The 26,163-nt window shown below is 62.3% G+C and overlaps 1 protein-coding gene across 8 annotated transcripts in view; it reads left to right on the plus strand.

Annotated features, from left to right (window-relative positions):
• Positions 1-26,163, plus strand: part of RBFOX3 (RNA binding fox-1 homolog 3) — a 458,835-nt gene that overhangs the window by 418,087 nt on the left and 14,585 nt on the right. For 6 of the 8 annotated variants that reach the window (XM_081804338.1, XM_081804340.1, XM_081804339.1 and 3 more), the window contains 2 exons: positions 17,930-18,184; positions 24,342-24,479. In XM_081804338.1, the coding sequence (XP_081660464.1) occupies positions 17,963-18,184; positions 24,342-24,479 (360 nt within the window). In that variant the 5' untranslated portion in view covers positions 17,930-17,962. The remainder of the gene's footprint in view (positions 1-17,929; positions 18,185-24,341; positions 24,480-26,163) is intronic. The other 2 variants (XM_081804334.1, XM_081804337.1) reach the window with 1 other exon arrangement.

The following is a 26,163-nucleotide window of genomic DNA, read 5'->3' on the forward strand; positions in this document are numbered from 1 at the left end:
GAGGCATCGGCCTGACATCTGCTTCCTATGGTGTGGGTTCTGGCGCGTGTGCGCTGCGTGCGGGAGACAGGAGTGTGGACGTGGGTGTGAGCGCGCACCGGAGCGGGACCGTGAGAGCTGGGCTGTGTGTGTGCGCATGTCGGTGAGGTGTGCGTGAGGCGCAAAGAACCTGGACACGGTGCGACGTGGTGTGTGGGTGTGCGTGAGCCCGGGAGTGAGTGTGCCCGCTGTGAGAGCGGGTGCTATGTGCGTGCGCCACGTGTGTGACGTGTGCACACGGGTATGCTCACGCGCATGCGTGTGCACGCATGTGCCGCACCTTGGAGCGTGCCCTGCACGCCCTGGGCGACGTGAAGCTCTGGGTGCCCGTGTGAGTGTGCCCCCCTCTGTGTGTGCGAGCACGCATGTGCCCATGGCTTCTGGAGAAGAAACGTTTAAAGATGGAGTTGTCAGCCCGCGTTGACAGGCGCAATCAGCAAAGTGCAGCGTCGGCAGGAACGGCCCCGGCTCCCTCAATTACCCGGGAGGAAATGGCCCCGCTTTGTGCTGAGGAGGCAGAGTGTGGCTGGAATAAAGCAAGTGGAGCAGACCCAAAAACTTCATTAATTAAAGAAACTCATTAATGAGGGACATTTAATCAGCTGCAGATTAGATCCATGCTCGCCTCTTCCATGAGCCAGGCGCCAAACGGGAAAGGAAGCCGGCCTGCCTCCTCCGCCCGCCCGCGCCCTCCCCCGCGCGCCCCCGGGCCATGCGCCCTCCGCAGGAAGCAGGGGTGCCCAGGCCGCGGGGCGGGGCCGCTTCTTGGGACAGCCTGGGGGGCGGGGGCCGGGGGGCCAGGCGTGTGGGTGGGTGGGTGCTGTGCGCAGTCACGCGGAGGCGTGTTCCCGCGAGGGAGCGGTGGAGCGGGCGTCGGCGTCAGAGAGGCACTGAGGCTGGCGCGGCCTCTACCTGGGGACCGGTGGTAATGTCAGGAGACACTGGGTGGGGGCTTGTGGGCAGAGCGCAGGGCGGCCGCTAGACGCCCGCCAGCGCACAGGACGGCCCCGCCACGGAGGATGAGGCCGAGAGGCCCCGCCCCGCGCTGGTGGGAAACGCACCTGGGGAGGCGGGGCGAGCGCGGAGCAGGTGTGAGTGCGCGCGGTGCGTGCACGAGGGAGCATGTGGCCCAACGGCTGACATTCGGAACAGAACGCATGGCACCTTGGGGGCCGCAGGGGACCGAGAGAAGGCTGGAGGGGTGGACTTCAGAGGCCCGTGGCTGGTGTGCGGGACCCAGGCCACCCAAGGCCATCCTGGGTCCCCGGGGAAAGTCCCCGCTTTGAAGTGTTTAGAGACTTGTGGGCTGGGGGGTCAGGGCTGTGAGGAGAACGACCCCGGACCTGGGGCAGCTGTCTCTTGGGAAGTGCCTGGTGCACACGGGCTGCCTCGCCTCCCCGCCAGGCCCAGGCCACAGCTGGCGCGGCTTGGACCCCAGCTCCCAAGGACCTCTGCCCGCCCCGGACAAGCTGCTGGAGGACACACCTGTCAGGCCACACACACGCACCTGCCCCGTGCCTTAGACCTGACTGCACCTGCAGGGGCCCGGCTGCGAGCACCATCCGCAGGGGATGGTGCTGTGGGTGCCGCCTTCCATGGGCGCCCCGGCCGGGCCTGTGTCCCCCTGCCTGGGCGGAGCGAGGCCCGGCTGCCTCGGTGGATAGAGCCTGACTAGGAGAGGCAGAGGCCGGACACCTGGGAAGGGCTGTAGCCGGCAGCACAGGATGGACCCGGCTCCCCCCGCCAAGAAGTCTGGCAGCCTGGGAGCTTCTTCTCAGCATGGGGGCCGCTCCCCTCCTGGGCCAGGCCCTGTCCTCTTTCCTCCCTGCGCCCCAGACAGAGTGGTGGTTGCGTCCAGTTCCTGAATGCTCCTCCTTCCTCCTGGCTCCAGCCACCTCCCAGCTCAAGAGTGTGCCCCAGTGACGCCCCTTCCCCCCACTGCACCACGATGACCCTCCGACTGGGAGAGGTGGAGGGGAGGGGAGGCCGGCCTTCCCCAGCGCGTGAACGGAGCAGGTGGGCAATGGCAGGACTATGGGCCGCAGGGCAGGGACTGTCAGGTGTGAGCGGAGGTCACCCCCTGCCTCCTTCCTCAGGGTCCCTACCACCACCCAGCTGGCCTCCCGGGGAGCCCCAGCCGCTCGCCTGTCCCTCCTTGTGGGTCCCTCGCTGTTTGGACTACAAGTGAGCTGCGCTGGGCAGTCCTGTCCTGGGGCCGTGGGCGGAACAGGTGCTCAGAGGTGCAAACAGGTGAAGGAATGAGGTGCTGCCCCCTGTGGGCACATCCACGTAATGCTCAGCGGAGGCCCCTCAGAGTCCCTCCTGAGTCACGCAGAATCCCTGCTGCTTCCTAAGCTCTAACCCCCGGTGCTGGGGTGGGGGTGCTGTCTGGGACTCAGGAGCAAGCCCCCCACCCTGTGTTCTTCCCCTGGGGACTATTCTAGACTCACTCTGTTCTGGCACCACGGGTGCTCACCCACGGCCGGGGTCCACCCACAGTCGCTCTCCCAATGCTGCTAAGCAGTTGTCTGCCCAGGCCCAGGGGCTGGGAGTGCCCCCTCCCCACCTCCTGGTCACCAGAGCCCAGGCCTCACATCTCTAGAGAAAACAGTGCCTTCAGCAGGGCAGAGGACTCGTCCAGGGTCCAGGCGAGGCCACCCCTCCACATCACTTGACCCTGGCACGGAAGCTCCCCTCCACTCTGCAAGCCTCAGCTCAGGCCAGCAGACCCCAGCTGGGGTCCCAGGCCCAGCAGGTTGGGCTCAAGCTCAGTCGGCACCGACAGAGGCTGAGGGTCCCTTCGTGAGACGTCTGGGGTTTGTGACCTGTAGTGGCAATTCTCCTGAGTCACAGATCCTGAGTCGGGAGGTCAGGAGGCCTGAGAATCTGCATTTCTAACTGCTCCCAGGCCATGCCGTGCTGCTGGCCTGCTGGCCCCACCTCCAGGACCTTACTGTGTCCAGCTGTAAAGAGCCACATAATCTGCCGTGCATGGCCACGAGCACCCAAGGGTTCTGTCCCCACCAAGTCCCCCCTCCCAGAGACACTGCACCAACCCCCAGCTCCCAAATGTCCCCAGGGAAGAAAGGCCGCCAGGGGAGTTATCCCAACCGACGGATAAACCCACAGTTCTCAAACCAGATCTCCGGCGGGTGTTTGACTGTGGAGCATATTATGTAATCTTCGTTGCCAGGAAATTTACCTTCCTAATTACATTTTGTGAATTTTCATTTGAGTGTGCCTTCGCAGAGCTCTCAGTAACTAGGAGAAGGGCACGTAGGAGGGAGAGGGGGACGTCTAGGAACCGAGGCCACCGGGCTTAGACCCCAGGCTACACCCAAGGATGGGTCCTGCCCACCACCCCCTCCCACCCCACCTCCGCCCACCATCCTCACCCCCACCTGCCCACCTCATGTCCGGGGCGGTGTGCTTAATATCCCGTTTGACTTGCTACTTAAGGACCACGGGCCATTAATAATGCTAATATTCCTTAATGAATATGCAGGAAACAGACCCAGGGATAACACCGTGGATGCAGAGGGCTCTTCCTAGAGATGCAGAGCCAGCTGCCCCAGACAGTTGAGGGGAGTGGCCAGGGGGCTGCTTGCTGACACTTGGTGTCAGCATGGGTGGGTTCCCAGTGGTACTCCTCCTGGGGGTCACCTTGACAGCTGTCCTGGAGCTCTGTCCTCACGAGGCCCTGGGAGGGAGCTTTGGCCCAGACAGTGTTCTCTCCACCCCACTGAGGAGGAGCCTGGTGTCCACACGTGCTCACCCGGTTATAAACTCACGGCAGCATCTCAGAGGGCCTCGGGGCAGGATGGAAGAGGAGCCGAGCAGTGGAAATCACAGGGGTTAGGGATTGCTTGGAAGGCTTCCTGGAGGAGGTGTTTGAATGCTTCCAGGACAGGGTAGGGTCCTCCTCCACTAGGCTCCCCTGTGAAATGGGGAGAAGCCAGAGAATGGATCATCCCTGGAACACAGCACTTCCTTGGGGCCTGCACCCCACCTTCCAGCAATTGAAGAGGGTCCCTGTGTCCAGAAAGGTTTGCTTTCCCAGTGTCTGTCAGAGCTGGGGGTGCTCTTCTCCCAATCTCAGAGTTGCTTATCTCCTGCACCCCTTCCTTCTGTTCTCAGAGGGGGGCCCATGAGCAGCAGCTGAGAGCCACATGGGGGCCCTTCCCGCTGCCTGGGGGGACCTGGGCAGCACCTGCTCACCTAGGTGCTCCTGCAGGGGCAGAAGGGGGAAGCTCTGCAAAGGGGCCCACCCAGGTGACCGATGGTACCCCTCAGTTCTGCCTCCTGCCGCTCTGGCATTCCTGGTGGTCTGGCTTCATGAAGCTCTGTCTCTTGTAGACCGTGGCCCCATCTGTCCCCACAGGGGAGCGCCCGGTGCCTGCTGCTGGTTCTTCATGGCACGTGCATACACATCCCCAGAGCTGTAGGTTCAGAGTATGGCAGAGCCCCGGGGCATTTGTAAATAGGGCAAGGACCACTGCTCATTGGGGGCAGTCTCTCTGCTCCCTTGCTACCTCCCAGGGCAGTGCTTGTCCCCCCACTGCCCGATCTCCTGCAGAGACCCCACCTGGGCTTGGTGCCTGAGGCGTACCCCAGCTGGTGATGGAGGGGAGGGGAGGGGGTGGTCCCAGGCCAGCCCAGCAGCCTGGAACTCTACATGGACCCAGGAGCTGAGACTGGTTGGTGGTGTTTCGTTCTGGCTTGATTGACAGTCCAGGGTGAACCTGCTTCCCAACACCCCCAACCCCGCCCCCAGCTTTCCAAGCCCCATCAGCTAGACGGCTCCTTGCTGATTTCCCCAGGCAGGAGGGGAGCCTGGTGGAGGTGCAGCTGATGGGAGAAGGGGATTTATGGAGTCACATTATTTATGATTTGTATGCAGTGGGTTTGGAGGGAATTACGGCTTAATCGTGTGAAAATCCATCCCCTCGCCTGGGGCTTTTCAGTGGAGCACATTGGGGCTGAGTCTGGACGAAGGGGCAGTGGGCTCGGGCCGTGTGGCTGGCTGCATTCTAGGGGGTGGGTGGGGGACATCTCTTGGCCCCTGGGGTCCATCAGGGCCAGAGGTTCTTACTGTTTCTTGTTCTTGAGCCCCCTTAGCATCCGGTGAGGCACTAGGACCCCCTTCTCAGAAAATGGTCTTAAGTGCCTACAATACATAGCCTTACAAGGGAAACGATTTTTATTAAGATACACTTATCAAAAGCGAGAAAACTATAAAATCCTCTCTGTGGCGTCTTTCCTACTGTGTGAAGTAACCAGGCCCAGGGCCTCTGTGCTCACCACCCTAGTTTGGAGTTGGGGTGAGCACAGGGCTCACACGCTGGTGTGTCTGCCGCGCACTTGAAGGACCCATGGTTTCCACTGGTGGTGGCCAAGTTCTCGGGGAATGCTCAGGCCCTGGGCTTGCAGCCGCACTGGTGGACAGGGGCAGTGCCAACAGTTCAGCTGCAAGAAGGTAAGATGGGAGGGTATTGTTCCGTCCCGAGTTCTCGCCCCCAGACAGCATGCTCTCAGACCACGTGGCGCTTGCACGGAGCACACACAGCAGGTGCAGGGCACGCACGGAGCTCATGACAACCACGCACAGAAGAGGGAGCATGGAGCGCGCACAGAGCGTGGAGCACGCTGCTTTGCAGGCACTAGGCTGGCACCGCGCACCTTGCTCTGGCACCAGGGCAGCTCTGGGCCGGCACCGCCAGCTTTCATGGTGCAGACACAGAAGCCTGACCTCGGCGGGGAGACCGGAACAAGTGTCTCCAGGCTCCCCGGCCCCGTGCCATGTCCATAGAGAGGCAGGGTGCCCAGGACGTCCCAGGGGGATGGGCCCTCGTGCTGGGGGCTCAGGGGGAACCCAGGCTGGGCCCCCACAGAAGCCTCATGTGTTCTGGGGAGGGGCTGGGGGGGGCGTGCACAGAGCTCCAGGCTCAGACCTTGCAGGTTGCTAGGGTGACCTGGCCCCATCGCCCACCCTCAGTCTCCAAAGTGGCAACGAGGAAGAGGCTTGAGGCCCTACTGGGAAATGAGCAGCTGGGGACAGTGGAAAAGGAGACACAAAGTGGGGACGGGGCGTCGGGTGGCCTGGGCCCCAGACCCCTCCCAGAGAAGGAAGGAGGAAATGAGGAGGGACCTCTGAGAGCCAGTGGCTACAGAACCCTCCGCCAAACGGTCCCTGAATGCAGTAATATGGAGTGTGATGTGCCGTCTGACAGGGCTAATTAATAAAGGATATTAAAGTGGCTGCCAGGGGACAGAATGGATTGGATGGGGCAGGGACGGGGGTTGTGGGGGCGGTCTCTCAGGTGGATTCAGCCTCCCTCCCTCCCAGCAAGCAGCGCTGCCCTGCTCCCTCCTTCCTTCCAGCACCCCCCTCCCCGACCCTAACCTCTGCTCTCCCACTCACCCCCTCTGCAGCCCCTGCCCCAGCCCTGCACAGAGCCCCCATCACGCCTATTGCCATCCCCCACCCCAACTTCTCTCCCCCCCACACCCACTGCAGCCCCTGCCCCAGCCCTTCGCAGAGCCCCCGTCATGCCTAATGCCATGTCACTGGCCTTCCCCAGACCTCCTCTTGCGTGGATGAGGAAGGTCAATCAGGCCCTCTGCCCCTCCCCAGGGTCTCTGGAGGCGTTCATACAAGGCCTGCGTTCAGAGACTTCATGCTGGTAGCTTCACACCACAGGAACAGTAGACGCCACAAAGCAGGGCTCCCCGCATCGCCACACACACACCCCCAGAGCCAGTTGTTAACCACTCACCAGCACACCACTGTCTCCCCACAAGGTGGGGAGAGGTGAGCCCCCGGGAGGGAAGCGTCAAGCTCAGAAGCTGGGGAAACCCTGGCTGGTGGCTTGGTTAGACTGACTTCTGTGAAGCAGGGACAGAGCTCCAGGGTCCTGGGGCAGGGAGTGAACACGAGGGGCTTGGGGACCCTCTTCCAGGCCATGGGTGGAGGGCACACGCCTTCTGCTCCTGTTCAGACAGCAGTCCATACGGGGCGGGCAGTGTCCCGTGGTTCCGGAGTCAGCCGGGCCGGGGCTCAGATCCCGGCTCTGCCGCAGGCTGGTTGTGTGCACGGGGGTAACTTCCCACCGGGTTTCTTCCCTTGGTGGAGAATGCCCGTTCACAGATCACTTGACCATTCCATGAGATAACGCATTTTTACTGTTTAACACACTGCCGGGCTCTCGAAAACCCTCAACCAATGGCTGTCACTCCCCAAATCGTCAGCATTACTCAGCATTTACTGAGCACCTGCTGTATGCCTGAACTGTGTCAGGGGGCCGGGGACTCATGAAGAGCCCTTGCCCTCAAGGGTCTCATGGTCTGGAGCTCCACCCCCCCACACCACGCCACCCCTACCACTGAGGTTCTGGAATGTTCCAGTGGGCTCAGGTGCTAAAGCATCACCCTGCCCACCTCAGTTGCCTATACAAAGGGGATAGCAGCCCAGCTCTGCCCTGAAGCATACCAGCACCTCTTGTACCATCCCAAAGTCTCTGGCCTTAAGGTGCTGGACGGCAGGGACACCCCCCACACCACCCCCGTCCCCATCGAACACCTCTGGGATAACATCTTGAAGAACCTGGGGAGGAAGGCATGAGAGTGTCCAGGAGAGAAGTCTCTGCTGTGCATCTATCTGCAGGACGGGGTGCAAGGGGGCCGGGAGGGGTCTCGGATGGAGATGGGGGCTCGGCCTGCCCCCCAGGGCTCCCAGGATCACCTTCCCACTGCTAGGACCTGGCTTTCCCCTAGCGTTCCTGGCCTAGTGGGGGCACCTCTCTTCCTGTCTGGCAGGGACGCTCTCCTGCTGCTGCCTGAGCCCCAAAACTTGGGGTCAGGAGCCCATGAGTCATGACAGCAGCCCGTTTCTGGGCTGAGAAAGCAACTGAGTCAGAAGGCAAGAACCTGGTTGAGGGAGAAAACCGTGTGCCGTGGCTGTCTGCCCCCTGCCTCCCACGTCAGTGACCCCAGCTGAATCCCAGAGCAGCCCTTTCTTCCTCTGTGGGATGGTGGCAGGACCTCGAAAACTCTTGGGACTGTTTATTTCTGTATCGGTGCCCCCCCTCTCCCACGCATGGGGAGCCCCCTCTGTGAGTCATGAGCCACCTCCAGGCCCAGCCCCTGCTCTCAGTTGGCCGCCAGAAAATTCGAATGTTAACGTGAACCGAATGCCATGGAGAGGCTAATTGTCTGCCCCTGAAAATCACATCATGCATTTCAAATTGAGTTAATGCCCAGGGGGCCTCCACGGGGGTGTCTGCTCCCGGAGGTGGGGCTCCACCCTCCCTGGTGTGCCCCAGGCCCCTAGAACCTGGCACCAACTGGGCTGTCTGTGCGTATTCGACAATCAAGTTCACGCAAGCTGTTGCTCGCACCCCCACTGGCAGAGATGCATGAACACCAGCCCTGCCCGCACCCCCCACCATCGTCCCTTTCTGGAATCCCAGTTGTCATAGGTCCCCCTGAGAGCAGGGCCAGGCTCCACCATCCTTGGAGACATCCAGAAAACCCGTGATACCCCTCCTGCCCAGTGCGCCTGGAATCACGGTGGGACGTCTTCCCCAGAACCAAGGCTGTGTAGCAGGAACTCGAGCAGAGCCCTCGCACGTGGGCTCACCGGGGACGGGCGTCGGTGGGCATCCAGCCTGTTCCCTTGACATCATCATGGGCCCGGATTCATCTCTGTGCCTCTCCGTAATTTCATCTTTTTTTTCCCCAAAAACTTCACTTTCCAATGGTTGGCACGTTAAAAAATGAAAATAAGACCATCCCCTCCAATAAAATTCTCCTGTCTCTCCCACTCTTCCCCCCTTTCCTGCCGGTCACACTGAGCATCCGGATGCTCTCCCACGGCTCTGTGCCTGCATTCTCTCGAGTGGTCCCCTCGCTCCGGAAGACTCCCTCCCGTGGCCCCCAAGCCAGCCGCCCTGGGCAGGCCCGGCCAGAGAGGGCCTCCTTCTCAACAGGTGGGTGTCTGCCAGGTCCCCCGCACCTGAGAAAGGGAAGGCACTATAGCCAGGGTGACCGTTCAGAACGCCGGCCTGGATTCACACCCACACAGAGCCGTTCACCTGCGTTTCCTCACCTGTAAGAAGGGAACGACCATAGTGCATTCCTGGACCCGCGCTGGGGAAGAGCCGTGACGGGTGCGGCATGTTGGATTCTTCGCCCCTAGAGGGTCGACCACGGGAGAGCAAGTCTGTGGACTGCAGTTGTGCAGGCCCCAAGGCTAAGCCAGGTGCTGGGTGGAAGTTTCCAGAAGGCAGATTTCAGCTCGGTGCGTGGAAGAACTTTCTGGCAGAGCTCTTCCAAGACCGAAGGAGGCTGTGCGTTGGTCGAGAGCAGAACCCAGTGGGGGCGCCTGTCGGGGAGCCAGAGAAATGAGAGTCCCAGTTTGCCTGGCAGGCCGGGTTGGGTGTCGCCTACGGTCAGAGATGTGGGCCACTGGCTCACATGTGTGTGCCTGGGATGGGGGGCAGTGGGGACCTCCCTCCAGACGGGGGGTCAGAGCCATGAGGTCCCTGGCTCAGCTGTCACTGGAGGCCCCAGGGACTTGAACCACACCTCCTGCCTGCCAGAGGTCAGCCTCAGCTCCACCCGCCTCCCCTTCCAACACTGATTCTGCACGGAACCAGGGGAGAGCTGGGGGCCGGGCCAGGAATGCTCACAAAGGGTTCTCTGGACTGGTGTCTTCTGGAAACCAGCCCTCCCATTCTCGTGGCCCCGTGAATTGTCACATGCCATGTGCCTGTGGACAAGCAGGCTGTGGCCCAGGCTTGGGACCTTGACATCTGTCCGTCCCATCATGGTTCCGGCCACAGGGAGCATGAGCAGCAGCACCTGTCCCGGGCCCCTCTCCCCACTGCCCTCTCTCCGCGCCCATGTAACAACCCCTCCATGCTGCAAGTGTCTCAGACCTCCTGCTCCCTCGCCACGTGGCCTGTGGCCTCAGGGTCCCCTCTGTGAGATGCAGCTTGTGACCCCCAACTCTTAGGTCACCAGGAGGTCGCCAAGTTTGCAGGGCACCAAGGGCAGGCCCTGCTCACCGCTGGTATTGGGCGGACCCCAGCCTGCGCACCTCGGTGTGTCCTGGTGCCTGGTGGCGGGGCTCAGCAGGTGCTGGGGACGGAGATGTGCAGGCCGTGGCTGTGACGGGGAGGGTCCAACACCTCGGGGCAGAGTGGGGCGGGCAGACCACACCCTCACAGTTTAGTCCGTGCACGGGTCATTCTGCTTGCCCACCTCCTCTGCGCTGTCTGGAAACCGGCTTTGCCCAGAGGTAGAGAAATGGCTCATTGCCCAGCCTCTGCCGCCAGCCTCCCACTGCAGCCTGGCCTGCAGGCCTGGGGCATGCGGCGCCCTCCTTCCTGGGGGTGAGGAGTCCAAGAGGCAATTAGCCTGATTGTCTTGGAGGGACTGTGGGCAGCAGGAGCCAGAGGGACTGTGTGGACAGAAGGGTCCGGGCGGGGCTCCATCAGCTGCCACTCTCTCCTCCCTCTCCCCCCTGCTCCTCTGGCATCCCGCCTGCCCATCACTGCACCTTCACCCTGGGACCCTCATCCCGGCAGGATGGGAACACGCTGGCCGGGGGACCTGGGAATTCAGGCTGGGGCAGACAATGCTTTGGGCCGGGGAGTGTGGGCAGACATTGTGGGGGAGGGGGGTTCTTAGCCTGAGATCTTGAAGATGAAGGGTCTTCCCACCCAGACCCTCCCCTCCTGTCCCCCTTCCACAGACTAAGAGGTAAGGCTGAGCTCAGTGCTGCTCAGAAGTTGAGGGTCCTGGTATCAAGGGCAGGGCTGCAGAGTTCAGGGGCCAAGACAAGGCAGGGGCCAAGCGGGAGGACGGGAGGCATCCCTGAGAGGCCGGCCGGGCCCTCCCTGCAGAGATGCCTGCCTGGTCTGTTCTTTCATCCTGCACCACATCATCAGGATCCGAAAGGGTATCAGTGGCTCTCTCACTCCTGGGGTAATTCCAGGTGACTTTATTTAGAGGGAGACTATTTTCAGAAGTGTCTGGACGGTGGGTGGAGGGGGCCTGCCAGGGACCATGCAGGACCCCACAGCTGGTGGTGACAGAGCCGCCACCACCTCCCAAAGGGGTGAGGAGGAAGCAGCGAGTGGAACCGAGGAGGGAGGGTCCTGGAGCAGGCCCCCTGCAGAGGAGGTCCAGTCCCCCTTAGTCCAGGGCAGAGCCAGCCCGAGACAGCCTCCCGGGGACTCGCTCTCCTCCCTCTGGACACCGGAGGCCAAGGGGTGCAGTCCATGCCAGTCACCTCTCGGATGAGGGGAGAGCCGGGCTGGCTGGACAGATGGCAGACACTAGGTGAAGCCACTCAGAGAGCCCCTGCGCCCCCCCCCCAAGGCTAGCCACACGTGACACCTGCCCTTCTCGGTTACCCTTTGCCAGATGCATGAACATGGATCTTTCTGGAACTTAGCACCTTCCAGCATCCATTACTGCCTCCTGGGAGCGGCTGGCTCCTGCCGGGCCAGAAACTCCTGCGGACACAGACTGCACCTGACTCATCTTCAAATGTGGGCTGGGAGGAGGGGCTGCACACACATTGCCTGGGCTGCAGCTCATTCTCGCTTTACGGAGTGTCATGTTTGGCATCGCCTCTGTGCCCCGCCATCGGCCCCCAGGGCAGCCCCGACGTCACCCCGCGGAGTGATGAGGGGGTCAGGTGGCCGTGTGCTGGCGTCCAACTGCTGCCTGTCCTGGGACAGACCCAGCCCTGACCGGTAGCACGCGCCAGTTCTCGGGGTGTAAATACTCCCACTCTGGCCGATTTCAGGCTGCCAAGGTGAGGTCACCACACTTGGAGCTGGAAAGAGATGCTCCCAGTCTACTCGTGAGCCCAGAGGAGCTGGAAGGGGCCAGTTCCCGCACAGCACGGGCCGGCCTCCGCCCTCCGCTTCCAGACTCGCCTCGTGCCGTCCTGCCCCTGCTTCTGCAGCTGGCACATGTGCAGTGGAGGGTGTGGGATGGGACGGGTCTGTGTGCTCCCCTGCCCCGGGGCCCCGGGCAGGCGTATCGGTCTCTGCCTCTGTTTCCCCTCTGCAAAAATCGCCATTGAAATACCTGCCCCGCAGAACGGTGAACGAACGGGAGATAAAGGGGCACGAATCAGGGCACGGAGCAGGCTGTCTGCAGTTTCCCGTGGAGTCCTGCCTCTGGGCTTGTGGGGACTCCCTGCACTCCCAAGAGTGGCACTCGGGGCGCACACAGCACTGTTGGTGACCGCCGTCACGATACGCTCACTCATCTGCCAGGTGCATGTCTGTCATGGTCCTACTGCGTGTCATCACGCTCTGGGGGCTGGAGATTCAGCACCAGGCAGACTCTGCCTAGAGATGATGTTCTGGGGTAGGAAGCAGACAAGGCGTGGTGGCCACGTTGGGACTCTGAGATGGAGGAGGGCAGAGCAAGGCCAGGGGGTGGGGAGTGCAGAGTGGGGGCACCCCAATTTTAAAGGGGCCTCCCCGAGAAGGTGACACTGAAGGAAGTGAGACTGCCATGGCATATGCAGGGAACAGTGTCCCTGCAGAAGGAACAGCCAGTGCAAAGTCCTTGAGACCAGAACTGGACATTCAAGGGGCAGCAGGGACACTTATGCCTGGCATAGAACAGTCAAGGGGAATGAAGCAGGACATGAGAGCCCAGGAGGAGGGGGTCCAGGTCATGCAGGGCCAGGGGGCCATATTGGCACTCTGTATTTTACTCGGAGAGGACTGGTTGTAGGGGCAGGGGCAGAAGCAGAATCTGGGGGAAGTCATGGGAGCCAGACCTAGGTGGGAGCAGCAAACTGGCCAAGATGGTTGGGTTCTGGGTACATGTTGAAGGTGGAGCTGATGGGACTTCCTGCCTGATTGTTTGGAATGGACAAAAAGAGAGGGATCACCCCAGGTGAGGGGCTGAGCACTGGCCTGTGGGCAGGGGGGCACCTCAAGAGAGGCAAATTTGATGGGGACAACGAGGAAGGAAGCAGGAGTCCCCTCAGGGGTAGGTCAAGCTCGAATTATGTATTAGGTGTGCAGATGGCTGGCTGTAGTTGGAATTCTGGGGAGAAGCCCAGGATGGAGACACAACTTGGGGATGGTCAACATGCAGATGGTATTTTTAAATTGAAACTAAGAACCTTAGTTCTAGCCACATCAGAGAGGGTCCAAAGACTGGGTTTTGGGGGCCTTCAACATCTACAGGTTGGGGAGATATGAGGAAACGGTAACACAGATGTAGAAGAACTTCCAGTAAAGCAGAAGAACCAACGGAGTGTGGTGTGACCAAGCCAAGAGAGGAAAGTGTTTCTAGAGAGAAGAGTCAGTGCTGCTGAGGGACCAGGTCCGGTGAGGTTTTCAACATGGCAGACATGGGAACTTTGACGAAGGTAGTTTCAGGGAATGGTGCCAGGGAAAGCCAGTTTGGAGTGGGGCTAAGAAAGAGTGGGAGTAAAGGAATTGGGGGTTGCAGATCAAGGCAGCTCATTCCAGAAACTTTGTTCTGTAGGGAAGCAGTGAATTGGGTGTGTAGGCTGAAGGGGCCGTTGGTTCCAGGGGGTTCTCCTGGACCTGTCATGGGAGAGATTGCAGCGAATCAGCAGAGCTGTGAACATGCATTGGTGAGAAGGACGGGGCTCTAGGATATAAGGCAGGCAGGCCATCAGGTGAGTGTGGACATTCTCCTCTGTTTTCTGTAGAAAACAGGAAACAAGGAAACTGCTTCAGTCAGTGGTCAGTGATCTCAAGTGAATCTTCAGGGTGATTTTATGTTTTTCTCCAGCAGTGTGGGCCATGGAGTGCAGTGGGAAGAGCTGGATCTTATCAGTCCTATCAGGAAAATGTGATGATAGGAGAGAGGAATAAATTTGTAGAGGAAGTGGAATAATGACTATCCAACTACTCATCTCTTCACCTGTCTACTCATCCATTCACCCATCCACCCACCCATTCACCCACCCACCCATCCATCCATCCATCCACTCATACATACATACATCCCTCCATCCATCCATCCCTCCATCCATCCACCCACCCATTCACCCATCCATCCACCCATTCACCCATCCGTGCATACATACATACATACATTCATACATACATATATCCACCATCCATCCACCCATCCACCCACCCACCCATCCATCCATCCATCCATCCATCCGTCTACCCACCCATTCACCCATCCATCAACCCATTCACCCATCCATTCATACAGCCATCCACCCATCCATTCATACAGCCAGCCAGCCATCCATCCGTCCATTCACCCATCCATCCACCCATCCATCTACCCATCCATCCATTCACCCATCCATTTATACATCCATCCATTCACCCATCCATTCATCCATCCATCCATCCGTCCGTCCATTCATCCATCCATCCATCCATCCACCCATCCATCTACCCATCCACCCATCCATCCATCCATCCATCCATCCATCCACCCACCCATCCATCTACCCATCCATCCATCTGCCTATTTGTCCATTGGTCTGTCTATTCATCCCTCCATCCACCATTCTTCCATCCACCATCCATCCATGCACACATCCATTCATCTGATGTGCATTGAGACTCTTCTCTGAGTGCAGCAAAGTGCTGTGCTGAGTGCAGGGATGTGGGAGCAGAGAGTGAGCGAGTGGCCCTCGTGTTCTGGGAATTTCCAGTCCCCTGGGGAGCCAGACATGTTCACAAGCTGCTCTGAAACAAGGCCAGCTGAGACGAGGCCCCAGCCTAGCAGGAGGAGTCTGCTCGGCTCATGCCGCAGAGCCCAAGCCTCTCTTCCACTCTGGCCCCAGCAGACCAAGGAAGAAAGATGAAAAGGAATGTGACAGCACTAGCCATGCTGCCCTCTCTGTGTCAGGCGCTTCACGCCCTCGGGTGCACCTGATACCCTCTGCTCTTCCGTCCAAGGCTGGTCCAGGGGCCCTCAGCCCGAGCTGCACAGAGGAACCTCATGGGAAAGTTTGATCCTAAATCCACTCAATTGCCCTGGGGAGGGGTCTAGGCGTGGGATGTGCAGCCAGGGTGCGGGCCACTCACCTGAGCACAGCCACCTCCAGCGTGGATGTGGAGGAGACAGGCAGGGGTGATGAGAATCTCCCCCACGACGCACCAGATCACACTAGCTAGGTTTTATTCTGCGTTTCTCTGTCCGGGCACCGTGATGACCTCTTGCAGATGAGGGAATTTGTTCAAAGACAATGAATGGTCACCCAGGGCCACCCGGTGGCTAAGGGAAGCCCTCCCTGTGTATCCCAGGCTCTAACTCTGTCCCTGGGCTGTGAAACTTCACACCCCCAGTTCCCCCATGAAGGGGGTGCGTGCAGGAGCAGAGGTGAAGGTCTGAGAGCCAGGCAATCTGTGCTGCTATCCCCGCTCCTCCCATATCAGCCTGACAAGTCACTCAGTCCCTGTGCCTCAGTTTGACCAGCTGTGAAATGGGCGCTATTGATCGCCTGGTGGGTTGGAGGGGGATTCAGTGAGTTAGTGTGCAAAGCAGAGAGCTCTCTGTGCTCAGATGTGCTGATTTATTATCATGTCCCAAAGGGCCCTGGATGCCCCATCTCCCAGCTGCCTCCTGCCCACCCAGACCCCTTCAGACGCGGGCACTTGAGCCCCAAACCCACCACCCTGCCATCCCACCATTGTGTTGTAGGTTCCCTGGCGGTCTGGGCTCTGCGCTCCAGCCCAGGGAGACACTGCGGTGGGAGTAGCGGCTGTCACTAGTCCCGAGGGGACCCAGGGAAGAGGGTGCTGGGGAGGGGTGGGGGTGGGGTTGGAACAAGCAGATAGAAGAGCCCCTCCTTCCTGGGCCCTGGAGGAGGGGGGAAGTGGGGGCCCTGGGAAGATGTGAGTTGGTGAAGGTTCTAATCAAATATTTATCAGTTAATTGATCTCTCGAGGCTGCTGACAGCGCCCTCTCCCTTACCCTCCTCCTCCTCCCTCCCGCTTCCCTCACCCCTTGCCCTGGCCTCTGTCCCTCCCCCACTGGGTGCTCCTCCGCCTCCACCACCTCTCACCTCCCCCAACCACCCCCTTCCTCACCCTGCACCCTCCCCTTCTCCCGCCCAGTAGGTAATGGGACTTTGTGGGCTACTTCGAAGCGGGTGGGGGGTGGGAGTCCAGCAAAGGGCGTGCACTCATGAGCGTGTGTGATGCACACACGTGTTTCCCTCCCACCGCCTGGAGCTCAGATGCTGCCCCAGCTTCGGGCTCTGCAGACAGAGGGTAGCACAGAATTTTCTGCTCTTGAGGCCACTGCTCAGCAGGGAGGTCACCCCAGGAGTTAGGGGCAGTGAGAGCAGGGGCTAGCTCTGGGGGTTTAAAGGGGCTGGGACCCCTGGCAGAGAGTTGGCCTCAGGCCTCCTGCCAGCAGGGAGCTGGACAGGCGGACAGGTCGGTCGGTGGGGGACAGGGCCCTGGGCTGCAGGCAGAACACCCAGCCCAGGTTTTGTGCACATTCACCAGCACTCTCAGGAGGCCAGACCCCTCAGGTCACCTTGTGCTCTGGGTAGTTGTCTGCATTCACTCCTGCCCTGGATGGCAGAGCCCACAGAGGCTGGGGGCTGCCCATCCTGCACCACTCCCTGCCAGAGCCACGGGCCTGGCACCCCGCCCCCCAGACACACGATAAACAGTTGTGGGGTGAATAAGTAGTAAGCGATGAAGAACAGAGCAAGACCAGGCATGTTCTCTGGAAGGAGCCCCCATCTCACTGGGGCATGGGCAAGGAAACAGACCTCAAAACATGCCAAGACCAGGGTGACGGGGGCAGCGCAGGAGTGCGTGGGGTTCCTCCTTGGTGAGACTATCCACGTCTGTGCAAGAGTCCTTCCACACTGGGGAGATAGCCAAGTGAGGGATGGCACCTGTCCTTCCAGATGGTGGGGACACTCTCTCCCGAGGACACCCTCGGAAGGTCAGAGAGTGCTTCACCTGCTCAGAGGGGCTGCTGCAAACCTGCCCTCCCTCCCGGCATGTATCCTCAATGGGGAACAACAAGTGGGAGAAGCCAGGACCCCACCCCTACCCCACCTCACCCTGACAGCATGAGGACCCTCGTCCCTTCTCTGGGGCTGAGGGGCTTTCTCCCAGGGCTACAGCAGGGGTTCCCACAGGTGCCCAGATTGCTGCAGGAGGTCTGGGGTGCGCATTGCCGACAAGCTCCCAGGTGAGGCTTCTGGGTCCAAGCGCCCCATGAGAAGAGCCTCTGCCCTGCCACGTCGCTGGGACCCTGCCCCAGGGCCCTGGCTTCTAAAAGCCCCTGGGGCAGCAGGCCTTCAGGGACGGGCTGGGGTCTTCTGGAGATCTGCTCGGGGGTCTCAAGACAGAGCTGGAACCTTCCATGACCCACAGACAGCACCTCAGCTTTGGGACCATGATGGGGGCCCTGTGGTGCCAGGCTCCCAGTTCTGTGGGATCAACTTTGATCATCTTCCCTGTAGGTGTGATGATCTCCCACTTTACCGATGGGAAGAAGCAGGGCTTGAAGCCTTCATAAGGCAGGAGGGAGGAGGGCGTGGCTCTAGGGGAGACAGGAGGGACTCCCATGCTGCTGGCATGTTCTCTATCTTGACAGGATCAACTGGGTAGAGGGTACACGGGATCACACGGTGTTACTTCTTAAAATTGCACGAGCTTAATGTGGGTCTGAAAGTATGCGTCGGTGGTCTCAAGCCCTGGGCTCCCCAGGCACCTCCAACGGCTAGATCTGGTGCCTCATGTCAGGGAGCCCCCCACCCCCACCCAGAGGGTCTGGGCCATGCTTCTGGAGACCCCCGCTCCGGCCTGCGAGCTCTCGAAAGGGGGCACGGTCCGGGCCTGCCAGCCGTCTAACCAGCCTGCTCTCTTTCCCTCCGCAGGGCAATCAGGACGCCACGGCTCCGCCTGAAGCGATGGCCCAGCCCTACCCCCCTGCCCAGTACCCCCCTCCGCCACAGAACGGCATCCCCGCCGAGTACGCACCACCCCCTCCGCATCCCACGCAGGACTACTCGGGCCAGACCCCGGTCCCCCCGGAGCACGGCCTGACCCTGTACACACCAGCACAGACCCACCCCGAGCAGCCGGGCACCGAGGCCAGCACACAGCCCATCGCCGGTGCCCAGACAGTGCCGGTAAGGGGCCCCGGCGAGCCCAGAGTTTCAGGGAGCAGTGCCCGCCCAGAGAGGAGGCTTGGCGGGGCAGTGAGGGCCCGCAGGGGGAGGGGCCGGGGGGGGCCTCTGAGATGGACAGGCAGGTCCTTGCCGCCTTGGAGCTCTTCATGTGACACCAGGCACGGGGTGGCTGGTGACCCCGATGGCTGCCCGACCCCCTGAGCGGAGCCTCCCAGTTGGGCCGCCAGCAACCCGTCCCTGGGAGGTGAGGGAAACGGTGTGGCCTGGGCCCGGGTGTCTGCACAGGCGGGGGCAGGGCGACGGGAGAGGAGGCTCAGGGGCCCTCGCGTGTCTCGGGTGGCGGGCACGGCGATCATTTCTAATCACGCGTAATCTACCTGCTTGGCTGCTCTCCAATCAGAGAGCCTCACTTATGTGGTTGTAATGCGGCTTCAAGGAGAAAGTGCTGAGCCGCACACTTCCCAGAGGCTCCCAGACAGCAGAGGAGCGTGGCCAGGGGCGGCCGGCCCGGGGTGGGCGTCCCACGACGCAGCCTCTCCTGGGGACCCGCCAGCCGGCCCCACCCCTTCCCCGGCCCTCCTCCCCATCGTGGTCTCCGTGTGCCCACCCCTGCCTCAGCTCCCGGGCTTCAGCTGTCCCCGCTGGCTCCCTCCCAGTGCGGGCTGGCCGGGGCTGGGCAGGAGGCCAGCAGCTTCCCGATGGGCGCCCCCCTCCGTGCTCCCTCAGCCGCCCTTCCGGCTGGCTCCCGGGGTGCCCTGTGGACCCAGATACCACCCACCCTCCCGGTGTGGACAGCAGCCCCCAAGCTCTCTGGGGAGAGAGCCCACCCAAGCTGCCCACTGGACTGGACCGGCCCCTCATGTGGGGCCCAGCCAGTGCGCTTCTGCCCCGTGTGGATCACCGCCAGTGAAGTCAGACCTCTTCCATTCCCCACGTCCCAGTGTGGGGAGTCTCCCATAGACCCGTAGACCCCCCACCCGGGGTTCCTGCAGCTGCAAGAGGCAAGGCCTACGGGCCCTCAAACTGGGAGCCGAACTGTGCTTCTGGGGCCGCTCTGCCTCTGCTTCGGCTTCCTCAAACCCACGGCATGGGTGTGCTCAGAGCAGAGCCGGAAGCGCTCGGCGTGACCGCATCACGGCCGGTGGACGGTGTCCTTCGGAAGGGCTCCGGCGGACAGGGTGTATCTGGCCAGAGCTCCCATGACAAGGCCTCCTCACAAACAAAGGGTGAGGCCGGGAATTCGCCCTGGATCAAGTGCAGGAGACAAGGCGGTCACACTGGCAGGTGCCACGGGGGAGAGGCGACAGCGAATGCCTGCGCCACAGAACGAGCCGGGAGACCTCCTGGACACCGGAGTGCCAGGTGCGGCTGGACCGCGAAGAGCATGAAGCCTTCCTCCCCTTGGCCGATGGTCGTGGGGACCCTACTGTGTGCCACACACTGAACCAGCACGGGGGGGTCCAGGGAAGAGATGACCAGCCCTGCCCTGTGGTGGCCACCAGTTCCCGCCTGGCAGGGACCTAAAAGTCAACAGGGGCCAGTCACGGCCTCCATGCCTGTGACAAAATAGGGGCCCCGGAGGGGACTCAGGAGTCCCAGAAAGGATTTGTCCCAACTGAGAGGTGGGAGTCTCACCTCTCTGGCCAAGCGCCTCCCGAGGAAAGCGCCTGGGCCCGACTGCGCCCCAAGCCTGGTCAACGGGGCCGCCTTGACCTTCCTTCGACCAGCCCGGGTCTCTTCAAGTCCTGCAGGCACGTCAGGGTCTGTGGGTCTTCCATCCGGGGAGACAGAGGAGAGACCGTTCCTGGCCACGCCCGGGGCCAGATGAGCCTCTGCAGGCTTATGTGGAGATGCAGAGGACACGAAGACACCCAGGCAAAGACGTTGGCCACCGCTGGACAGCATGGGCGCTCAGAGCCTGGGTACCAACACAAGCACACGTGTGCCACCTCGGGAGGAGCCGGAGAGGGCGAGGGCACCCCATCCTGCTCTAAGATTCCAGTAGCCACCTTCTTCCCAGAAGAGCTGCCCAGTGCTCCCAGCTAAAGCTGAACACCTCCACACCGGGTCAGCTGTCCTATGTCCCATCCTTGCGTGAAGGCTTCTCAGCTCACCGAAGCTTCCTCTCGGCCCTCCCCACCCCGGCAGCCTGGGGTCCGGGTGGGGAGGTACAGGGCAGCAGGGGGTGAGGGCCACAGCTTCTGTCCAGACCTGCTCTCTCCTGCGTGTGGATTCGTTCGTCATCTCTGGCAGAAGCGGCAGGAGGTGCCGTGTGGGACAGCGGCTGCTGATGGATCGGGGCCCTCCTCACTACTCTGCAGGGACCCACAGACACAGGCTGGGGACCACCTCCCCAGAGTGCTCATTCACTCAAGGTCATGCAGGTCCCCTGCAGGTGCTCTCCCACCCACCTGTCCTCCCCGAATCCCGGGACAGCCAGAGGGGCTTCTACACTCAGAAGCTACCCCCACTCTCCCCCTCTTCCTCTGTGCCCTGCACCTCCCAGGGCCTGTCCCCTGGGCCTCTCCCCTCCCCAGCTAGCAGGTGCCAGCGCAAAGGGGACCAAAGGCCACAGTGCGAGATGGAAAGCACCCCCCAGCCCCCCCACCCACTCCCCCACCACCGGGGGTGAGACCCAGCTGTGCGCCCCCACCATGCTGCCCGGCCAGGTGCAGGCAGGAGACACACTCGGTCAGCATCAGCGCAACAGGTGCGTGGCCGGCAGAGAGCTCTTAGAATATTCTGTCGCTCAGAGTCCGAAGTGGGAGCACACAGCTCCGCCCAAGGAGGGGCTGCCCATTATGGCGAAGACATCGTCATAAACAGACGGCTCAAGGCCGCACGTGGAGATGGCCTCTCCCAGGCACACTGGCCACCCAGCAGGGCTGAGCCACGTCTGGCGAGCAGCGGATGGTCATTACACGCGTGCCCAGGAGCCTCTGGGGGAGCAGGCGTGAGGGGCTGCAGAGAAACATTTCCAGGATCTCTTCCTCTTGTCATATCAGCAAGCCTTGGCTCCATCCAGCCATGAGGCCATCCTGCTGCCCGAGCCCCTGCCAGACCCTCCGGCCATGAGCCCCTGCCCAGGGCTCTCTGGGCCTCTCCCTGTGCCAAGTGAGCTTGGGGAGGCCCAGGCACGGGGGCTGTAGGCTCCTCTGACGGTGGGGGATGTGCTGGGCACATCTGGGCCCTGCCCCTGGTCCACCAGAGGTCAGGTCCTGGCCTTGAATGGGGAGTGGGGGGAGGGGGCATGATGGCTAAGGTGACAGGGACAAGGAGAAGGATGCAGAAGCAAAGCTCCTGTGGCCAGCTGGGGGAGGGGAGGGGTGACTGAGACTGGTGGGGGGTAGGGTAGGTCACTGTTGTTTTCTTCTTCCTTGCCTTTGAGCACTGGGGGCAGAGGTTGCTTTAAAAGAGAGAGAGAAAAGACAAGGGGAGTCCCAGGGAAAGGCCTCTCAGGCCGGCCCCCTCCCCACCCCTGCCTCTCTCCACCAGGCTGTTAACCCTGGGGGTTTCTCCACACATCTTACGATTTTACAGTCACCGAACCCGTTCATCTGCCTCTGTCCGTAGCTGTGCTGGGGGGCGAGGGGGCTCCTTCCGATTGCTTGTGCTCTGGCCCCACTTACAATTCATTCCACAGGACCCCCCAACACCCCATTCCCCCTCCTTGCCCTCAGCTGGCTCCCCTCCAAGGCTTCTACCGAGGGGTCTGGAGCACGGCGGGGGGGGTGGGCCTGGATGTGGAGACTCACAGTGGGCCCAAGGCAGAAGGGAAGCTCGGGAGGCCCCGGACGCTTGCCTGGGCAGGGGCCCCGCACGGCCCCCAACGCCCAGGGCTCCCCGGGTGCTCCGGGTGCGCTGGCCGAGCTGACCGCTGCCCTCTGCTGGTCCACAGTCAGCATTACACGCCCCTCTCGGGCTGAACTCCCAAATTCAGGGTGACTCCTTTAGTCATCTGTACCCAGGAGCCGCGGAGGGATCGGGTGTGTGAAATGCCCTGGGTGGTGGCATGGTGACAGAGGGCACCCTGACCACTGCACGGGAAGAGCCACACTTGGTCGTTACCAGAGGGTGGGAGAGTCAGCAGGTGCGCGGCGGGTTCTGCTTGGATTCAGGGGCGCAGACGAGCTTCTGCAGGTCTAGCGCGAGCTTGCTGTCTGCACGGAAGAGCGGGACCAAGGGAGAAGGAGAACGGGGGCGCAGGCAGGGCTGTTGGGCATTCGCAGGTCCCGGCTTCGCAGGAGGAGCTCCCGGGTGTCCCTGCGGCACCCAAAGGCGGCTGCCGGGTGTTGCCTCCGTGGACCTGCCACCCACCCCCACCACCAGCAGTTCCTCCACGGTTGCTCCAGTAACCTGGCTCCTGGGGCCGGTTGGTGACCCCCGGGCCCAGGTGCTACATCACCTCCAGCCCCAGCCTGAGACGGGCATCACTTGGCAGCCTGATAGGAGGACTCCGAGAACACACGCTCGTCAGAACCGGGCCCACCCCTCAAAGGATGGCTACCCCACCGGAACAGGTCACGCACGCCCCCGTTGAACAAGAGGACGGTGGCTTCCAGCCACACTGGGGATCGCGCACCGTTGCTGCTTCCTAACGTAGGAGCGCAGACTTGAGTGTAAGGGACCTTTGAGCAGGTGCTCAGCCTCTCTCACCAGCCCAGGAGCTGATGACGAGCACTCCCCTCACCTCTGGCATCTGCTGCCTGGGAGCCTGGTCAGAGGCCTCCCGGCTGAGCGCCAGAGTAGGGGAACAGCCCCCTCCTTCCAGAAAGGATGAACAGGTTGGCCATTGAGGGCAGCCACTCAGGAGTCCACAGACAGACCTCCTGCCACTAGCCGCCCCTTGGGCTCCATTTCCTCGGCCTGGAGGAGGCCTCGGGCACAGTGGCCTGGCCCTGCTCACCTGTCCTAGCTCTGGGAGGCCTGTTGTACCCGTCAACACTCCTTTGCTGGACCGCAAGGAAACCCACCAGAAAGAGGCTTAAGCAACGCGACGGTTCTCCGAGACCCGAGGGAAGCAGACTCTGGGCGTCTCTCCTCTGCCGGCCTGTCACTGCCGGTCAGGCCACGTGGGGGGCCACGGCCACCAGCACTGGCCCTCGTACAAACTCCAGCGTGGGCCTCGGGGGACCCTCCCGCCCCTGCTCTCCAGGCGTGTCGGAGACGCTCGGGGCCCCTCACGCCTCTGGCCAAGGTCCCGCAGTCCCAGAAGCAGACCCTGGACAAGGCTCCGAGTCCAAGCAGAGGGCCAGGGACGTGATCCCAAGAAAACGCTGACAGAAGAGTGGGGAACTGGGGCAGGCGAGCAAGGAGCAGGGAAAGGCACGTTCTCAGCCTGTTGGCCCCCCAGGGACACGGGGACACGGAGGAGCCCCAGGCGCGGTACCGGGCCGCCTGCGCGCCCGCCGTGTCTGTCACCGGCTAAGGGCCGCTCCCGGACACTCGCACTCCGACGTGCCCCGCCAGCGAGCTGAGCCAGCACGAGCCTCGGGGCTGGCGGTGGGCGGTGCTGGTGTGTCCCCGTGAGCGCCCGGCGTCCGGGTCACGGTGAGCTGAGCGGCCACCTCGGCCCATCGTTGACGGAGCGCCCGCTGCATGCCTGTGGCACGGTGGCTCAGCGGGGACAGAACCGGGCTGACGGCCAGCCGGGTGGTGATGGTGGCCCGTCCTTGCAGAAGTCCACCCAGAGGAGCCTCACAGGCTTGTGGCCTCGGCGCCCGTCCCGGCCTCATCCTCGCGGGGGCTGTGCACTCAGAGGTCCTTGCCTCGTGGGTCCCCGTGCTCCCAGCACTTAGACCGTGTCCGGCAAAGGGCAGACCTGGGACTTTGACAATCATAATAGTCGGTGGTGGAGCTGAGGGACCGTTCAGGTCACACCTCTGGGGACAGGGCCGAGCCGGGGGAGTGGAGACACCCCCAGCCCCGGAGGCCGTGCCCCGCGGTAGCAGCCAGCGCAGCCCGGGCAGAGGCCTGCCGGGGGGAGGCTTGCGAGGTTGCGAGGCTGTACTTAGTGAGAATCGCCCGCCCAGACCCCCCACCCCAATCCAGCCCCAGGATGGGGAGGCCCAGGGCGTTGGGGGAGCTGGCCTCTAGAGCCTCCCCTCCTGCGGGTGGGAGCTGAGGGGCACCTCACAGCCCGGTGCTCTGCCCACAGCAGACAGACGAAGCGGCACAGACGGACAGCCAGCCACTGCACCCCTCCGACCCCACAGAGAAGCAGCAGCCCAAGCGGCTACACGTCTCCAACATCCCCTTCCGGTTCAGGGACCCCGACCTGCGGCAAATGTTCGGGGTGAGTGTGTGCGGCCCCTCCATCCCGGCCCCCACCCCACCCGCCCCTGCTCCACGTCCCCAGGATCCCACTGCCTCCTGCGACCAGCGCTGCTCTGACCTGAGCCCGCGGGATGGGCAGCCAGAAATCCGCCCCCCACACCGCCCCACCTGTGCTCAGGGCTTCTTAGGGTCCCCGTGGGGCTGAGGCCTGTGCCAGACCCCGTGGGCCCTCAGAGGCCAGCTGGAGGGGCAGCTCAGCCCCCTGCCGCTCCTGCGTGCTGAGGGCTGAGCACTCCGCCTCTTTGTGCCTGTGTCCATGGGGCTCTGGGCAAGTGCTCCAACCGTGGGAAGCCGGCCCGGGCTGATTGGCTCCCTGGATTCTCCGGGTCGGTTCCTAGATTTTGTGCTTTAGGATTTCGGCCAGCTGCCGTGAGGCCATGAGAACCTGCAGGGCAGGCCTTCCATCCTGTGGCTACTTTCCTGCCGCTTGACCTGAGCAGCACGCAGGGGCTGAGGCCCACTAGGTGCTGGGGGCCGAACCCCATGGGGGGGAGGGGGCGGCGGTCAGGCCGTTCATCCGAGAACAGAGCAGCCACGGAAGCCTCGTGCGCCTGGTCCGCATTTTTTCCCGCACCCCGAACCCTCTTCCCTGCGGCCAACACAGTGCCCACCCTCACCCCTGCCACAAGCTAGGCAGTCTCTGGCCCCTGAACCCAGCCCTGCCTTCACGCCACCCACCGCCCAGATGGGATCCATCAAAGGGGAGGTGCCCTGAGGGTGGCCTCGGATGGCCTCAGCACCCACACCTTGCCCCAAATAGCCACCCCCCTTCTTGGAGGCCAGGGCCCATTGCACGTGGGGCTTAGACACAGTGAGGGGCTGATGGGATTTGGAATCATCAGGATTCAGCTCCTCTTGGCCTGGGCCAGGCTGCTGCCGACCTCTTCGAGCCTGGGGCCCCGCTGAAAGCCGCCTTACAGAGTTCACCCAGACCAGGACCCTCAGTCCGTATCCCATCACTTGTCCCCATGCAACAGGCATCAACTGGCGTCAGCTCACCCGTCCCCACACCAGGGCGTCAGCTCACCTGTCTGCATACTGGGATGTCAGGTCACCCGTCCCCACACCTGGGCATCGGCTCACCCGTCCCCACACCCGGGCGTCGGCTCATCCGTCCCCACACCAGGCATCAGCTCACCCCGTCCCCACACCAGGGCGTCAGCTCACCCCATCCCCACACCAGGCATCAGCTCACCCCGTCCCCACAATCAGGGCATCAACTCACCCATCCCCACACCCGGGCGTCGGCTCACCCGTCCCCACACCGGAGCATCAGCTCACCTGTCTGCATACTGGGATGTTAGCTCACCCCGTCCCCACAATCAGGGCATCAACTCACCCGTCCCCACACCAGGGCATCGGCTCACCCGTCCCCACACCCGGGCGTCGGCTCACCCGTCCCCACACCCGGGCGTCGGCTCACCCGTCCCCACACTGGGGCGTCAGCTCACCTGTCTGCATACTGGGATGTTAGCTCACCCCGTCCCCACAATCAGGGCATCAACTCACCTGTCCCCACACCCGGGCATCGGCTCACCCGTCCCCACACCCGGGCACCGTCCTCCCTGTTTCAGCCTTCCTCAGAGTTGGGATTGCATTGCTGTCTTGCTCCGTGTCCTGTCACTGCCCCTTTTGACAGCTCC

Source organism: Leptonychotes weddellii, chromosome 15 (genome assembly GCF_054177405.1).
Source record: "Leptonychotes weddellii isolate Sample4059 chromosome 15, ASM5417740v2, whole genome shotgun sequence".
Classification (NCBI taxonomy): domain Eukaryota; kingdom Metazoa; phylum Chordata; class Mammalia; order Carnivora; family Phocidae; genus Leptonychotes; species Leptonychotes weddellii.